We start from the raw sequence: 5,941 nt of genomic DNA, 5'->3' as shown, positions 1-5,941 counted from the left end.
GTTGATGAACCGGTATAACACACGACTTCAGTGTATAATACTTGTACACTATGTTCGCCTCATACTACAGACGATAGCTATGCTTATTTTTTAACAGATATGTGTCCTTTCTGATTCTTGCCCTTAACAAAGATGGCCGCCACGGAACCTCTGAGGGGATGAGGCCGCGACTGTGGTGGCGGAACGTTTGCTGACAGCTGCCTGAGGTGGTGGGAAGATTTTTTCTGGTGCACACTTCATCTCTTCTCTTCGTTCCCATGTGTTTGGGCTGTAGAGGAGGCAGGCATGGATGTGCTGGCTGAGGAGTTTGGGAGTCTCACTCAGGAGCAGCTCATAGCCCCTGTGGCTACTGTGGAGGTGAGAAGCCGCGGGCAGTGCAGGTGGAGGAGACTGTGCTCTCACTATGGCAGTGCTCTGTGTAATATCTATATATATGTACACACATGTAGGTATATACATTATGCGCTCATGCTGTGTGTATATATATATAATTTGTATGTATATGTAAAACGTGCACGTGTATATTGATACATAGATACGCCTCATTATGATTGTGTGTATATACACATACACTATGCTCACATGTTTTATATACACACTGCTCAAAGAAATAAAGGGAACACAAACAACAGAATATAACTCCAAGTAAATGAAACTTCTGTGAAATCAAACTGTCCACTTAGGAAGAAACTCTGATTGACAATCAGTTTCACATGCTGTTGTGCAAATGGAATAGACAACAGATGGAAATTATTGGCAATTATCAAGACATACTCAATAAAGGAGTGGTTCTGCAGGTGAGGACCACAGACCACATCTCAGTACCAATGCTTTCTGGCTGATGTTTTGGTCACTTTTGAATGATGGTTGTGCTTTTACACTCGTGGTAGCATGAGACGGACTCTACAACCCACACAAGTGGCTCAGATAGTGCAGCTCATTCAGGAGCGAGCTATGGCAAGAAGGTTTGCTGTGTCTTTCAACGTAGTGGCGCCGGAGGTGCTACCAGGAGACGTGGAGGGGGCCATAGGAGGGCAACAACCCAGCAGCAGGACCGCTACCTCAGCCTTTGTGCAAGGAGGAACGGGAGGAGCACTGCCAGAGCCCTGCAAAATGACCTCCAGCAAGCCACAAATGTGCATGTGTCTGCACAAACTGATAGAAACCAACTCCATAAGAATGGTCTGCGTGCCCAACGTCCACAGATGGGGGTTGTGCTCACAGCCCAACACCGAGCGGCCCTCCAAAGAAATGCCACCCCACACCATTACTGACTCACTGCCAAAACCGATCATGCTGAAGGATGTTGCAGGCAGCAGATCGCTCTCCATGGCGTCTCTAGACGTTGTCACATGTGCTCAGTGTAAACCTGCGTTCATCTATGAAGAGCACAGGGCACCAATGGTGAGTTTACCAATCCTGGTGTTCTGTGGCAAATGCCAAGCGTCCTGCACGGTGTTGGGCTGTGAGCACAACCCCTATCTGCGGATGTCAGTTCCTCAGACCATCCTCATGGAGTCGGTTTCTAACCATTTGTGCAGACAGATGCACTTATGTGGCCTGCTGGGGGTCATTTTGCAGGGCTCTGGCAGTGTTCCTCCTGTTCCTCCTTACACAAAGGCGGAGGTAGTGGTCCTGCAGCTGGGTTGTTGCCCTGCTACGGCCCCCTCCATGTCTCCTGGTGTACTGGCCTGTCTCCTGGTAGCGATTCTAGCCTCTGGACACTACACTGACAGACACAGCAAAACTTCTTGCCACAGCTTGCATTGATGTGCCATCCTGGGTGAGCTGCACTACCTGAGCCACTTGTGTGGGTGGTAGAGTCCGTCTCGTGCTACTACGAGTGTGAAAGCACAATTAACATTCAAAAGTGACCAAAACATCAGCCAGAAAGCATTGGTACTGAGATGTGGTCTGTGGTCCCCACCTGCAGAACCACTCCTTTATTGAGTGTGTCTTGATAATTGCCAGTAATTTCCATCTGTTGTCTGTTCCATTTGCACAGCAGCATGTGAATTTGATTGTCAATCAGTGTTGCTTCCTAAGTGGACAGTTTGATTTCACAGAAGTTTCATTTACTTGGAGTTATATTCTGTTGTTTCAGGCTGTGTGCCCAAGTTGCGTTTTTGATGCGTTTTTCGGGGTCAAACCGCATCAAAAACGCTTAAAAGAAGCATCCCATTCATTTTAATGCATTTTGGCCTTTTTGTGCCAATGGATGCGTTTTTTTTACCGCTAAGGAAACGCTTAGCGGTAAAAAACGTAGCATGTTCATTAATTTCTGCTTAGGTCCGTGTTTTTGGCTATGTCCTATAGTCCAAAAGATGTGCGGAAAAAAGACGCATCAAAAACGCGCAAAAATCGCAGCAAAAAATGAGCGTTTTCTGGGAAGGAGACCCGTTTCCTGAGCGTTTAAAAACGCTACTGTGGGTACATAGCCTAAATGTTCCCTTTATTTTTTGAGCAGTGTATATATGTATGTACAGATATATATACACATGCACACATTAAATGTACGTGCATAACGTGTGTGTGTATACACACACAAACAGCCTAACATGCACACATAATCATATACACTCTCTATCATAATGTGTGTGTGTGTGTGTGTGTATGTGTGTATATATATATATATATATATATATATATATACATATATCACCCTAGTGTGATTTGTGTGGTGCTCTATAATGTCCAACTTGAAAAAAGTATTTTGATGCAGAATTGCTACATAATAAATATATATATATTTGTGTAAATATTCTGCATTTCACACTTGTTTTCTCGTTTTCTCTTCCTATCGCTCTTTCATGCATTTTAGCATCAAAACATAACCTACGATAAAATGAAATCTAACCTGCCAAACACTTCCTTTAAAGAAATAAATTAAATAATTCCAGTAATTGCTTTTTTAGTTTAAGTGGTAAAGGCCAAAGGTGGGATGTAAATATTCTTTCTCCTTAACCCAGCTTACCACCCTCCAAGAAAAAAAAAATTCCTGCATGTAGTATGGAGCAGGTCTTGTCTCATGGAAGGAGGGGGATAACGCTGGGGCTGACTATACGGCAACGTAGTCCATTGCACAAAGATCTACGTCACAGATGAATGGGGTCGCTGTGCGACGTCTGCAGTAAGGCCGGTTTCACATTTGCGCTTCAGGGCGCAGCGACGGCCTGCGCACGGCCGCCGCTAAGCCCCACACCCTGCTGCGCCTCTGCCGGTAGCTCCGCCTCCGGGCGCATGACGCTGCATGCGTCATGCGTCCCCTATGTTTATCACTGAGGACGCAGGCAGTGCGCAGTATGCGTTTGGCGGCACCTGCGTCCTTTTGATGGTGCGCCGAGCGCAGCCAAATTGCAACAGGTTGAGTTTGGCGCTGGTCGGCGCACCGTCAAAAGGACGCAGGCGCCGCAAAAATGCATACTCCGCACGGCCTGCGTCCTCAGTGATAAACATAGGGGACGCATGACACATGCAGCGTCATGCGCCCGGAGGCGGAGCTACTGGCGGAGGCGCTGCAGGGGGCGGGGCTTAGCGGCGGCCGTGTGCAGGCCGTTGCTGTGCCCTGAAGCGCAAATGTGAAACCGGCCTAAGCAAGCTGCAAAAAGTCAGATTTGCTTTAATTTATGGTACTTGTTTTGCAACTTGCTTGTTGTAGTCACGATGCGAGCATATTCACATTATTTTCAGCCAAAGTCACCCCTGCTCTTTATAAACAAAATTTCATGATAAAAAATGACTGTTTTACGTCTGCCTTGGAGCTGCATACATATGTGTCTCTTTACTCCCGCACATACCCAACTTGTAAGCGTGCACGCCTTGCTTAGGAACCAGCCACCTCTAGTAGATTACAAAGGTGGCCGGTAACCTAAGATACGAGCAGCAAACTGAAGAATTAAAAATCCTTCTATTCTTGAGAGGCTTTTTAATAAGCTATAAATTGCAAAGTTTATTGTTTTTACAAGTTCTTCGCAATTTTACCCTTTTGTTTTAATGAGACTGTTTAGTCCGGTTTCACATTTGCGGTTGAGTCCGCAGCGTTTGATGCGCATACGTCCGCATGCGTCCTGCGTACCTGTCTTTAACATGGAGTACGCAGGGACATGCGTTGGGGTCCGTTTGCATACGGTTTCGCGGTGTGCGGAGGGACGCGGCGAATGCATCGTGTTGTAATTTTTGCGGCGTCAAATATCCGCAGTCATCCGCATGCGGATGCAGACGATATGCTGCGGGCTCAACCGCAAATGTGAACCTAGCCTTAGTGACACCATGATTTGGTCTAAAAGACGTTATACACATGACCATGGTAACCTGAAGAATTAAATCAACAGGTTATTTAGGTCAAAGCATAGGCAAATATAAGAAAAATCATATATATATTATTCTACATCTCATTTTTTTAGCCAATTGAATATGTGAATATATATGTGTGTGTATGTGTGTGTGTGTGTGTGTGTGTGTATATATATATATATATATATATATATTAAAAAATATATAAATTTATTTGATATATATATATATATATATATATATATATATATATATGTGTGTACATGTATATTATAACACACACAAAAAAAATCTGTGTTAAAAAGAAACTAAATAAAGTAATTGTGACTGCTAAAATGAGAAAAGGCATAAATGAAGGGAAAAAAACACACAAAAAAACAAATTTGTTGGTCATTATGAGGTTAATTTTAGTCTGTTAAGCTTCCATAATTTTCGACACCATCACCAGTAAGACGTCTTCCCGTAATTTGTACCTTTTTCTTATTTTAATATTGAATATTTATTCTTTGATAGGAAAAATGGAAATTACTGCCGGCTTTTTTAAAGGTAAGTTTCTTATATTGTGAAACTGTTTAGAAAAAATATCGTCATGACTAAGGATTAAATAGTTTCCAATTTCAACCCATTAATAAGTAGGCTACTAACGACAATTTTTTTTCTCTTTTCGTCTAGCCAGTTTTTTCTCTCCTGTCGGCCTTCTTTCCTAAGGTCATGTTCACACGCAGCGTTTCTTTTTGCCGCGTTATGTCATGCAGATAAGAAGCTGCGGTTTTCAGTCCCAGCCCAAGCTCCGAGATGAAAGAAATCTCACGCACACAATAGTTTTTCTTTTTTTCCCTCCTCATTGAATTTGAGAACTGCAGCGTGTCAATTTTTCCGGCATTTTTTTTTTTCTCACCCATAAAAGCCACTGAGAACATGCAGGTTTTGTTGAGTTTTTTTTTTTTGCTGTGTTTTTGGAGAATAAAACTGACATTATTAAACATGTAATCCGCAGATTAAAAAAAATCTTTTATAAAAAGGGAAAAAAAAAAAAATCCACCAAAAAAAGCAGCGTTTTTATTGCCAAGAGAGCATGCGTGCACTTTGTAGCGCTGCAGGTCTACGCAAGGATGAGCCGCACGTAACTCGTTTCTTTTTGGGTTTTTCAGGTGAAGGGTCTGGTGAAGCAGCACATAGATTCATTCAACTATTTCATCAATGTGGAGGTAAGTTGCCGCCAGGGAAGAAAGTAGTAATGGAGCTCAGCTTGTCAGTGAGATCTGGTGGTGCTGAAACTGGACTTGAGGTAGAGACTGGAGTAATGTCAACATGGCTGGAGTGTGGTAATCATGCAGGACCTGACATATTCGCTCTTAAATCGTGAATGTTTCCATTGAATGATAGCAAGCAGAGGTCTTTTATATGGCGAGGGTTGAGTGCGGCCACTCTCACCCTCAAAGAGATCTCACTTTCTTCGTGAGCGGCCGTGGAGGGTTGTGGGATCCCACTAAAATCTTTGGAACTGACCACTTTTCTTAATAAAAAAAAAAGTCACCCCATATGTAAGGCTGAGTTCACATGTGGCGTTTTTTTCGCGTTTCCGCGGCGGTTTTAACCGCACGATTTTGCCGCGAAAACGCGAAAAATAAGCATCCCATGCATTCCT

General features: G+C 43.5%; 1 protein-coding gene across 1 annotated transcript in view; it reads left to right on the top strand.

The window, feature by feature from the left end:
• The first annotated feature begins 143 nt into the window (after nucleotides 1-143).
• The window catches only part of POLR3B (RNA polymerase III subunit B), a 165,510-nt gene continuing 159,712 nt past the window's right edge, over nucleotides 144-5,941 (top strand). The window contains exons 1-3 of the mRNA XM_073567837.1: nucleotides 144-357; nucleotides 4,807-4,839; nucleotides 5,445-5,501. Of these exons, the coding sequence (XP_073423938.1) occupies nucleotides 286-357; nucleotides 4,807-4,839; nucleotides 5,445-5,501 (162 nt within the window). The 5' untranslated portion in view covers nucleotides 144-285. The remainder of the gene's footprint in view (nucleotides 358-4,806; nucleotides 4,840-5,444; nucleotides 5,502-5,941) is intronic.

Source organism: Dendrobates tinctorius, unplaced genomic scaffold (genome assembly GCF_039654945.1).
Source record: "Dendrobates tinctorius isolate UK_male_01 unplaced genomic scaffold, ASM3965494v1 ptg000020l, whole genome shotgun sequence".
Lineage (NCBI taxonomy): Eukaryota > Metazoa > Chordata > Amphibia > Anura > Dendrobatidae > Dendrobates > Dendrobates tinctorius.
Note: the sequence above shows the minus strand (reverse complement) of the source record. Positions and strands in the feature narration are given on the sequence as shown.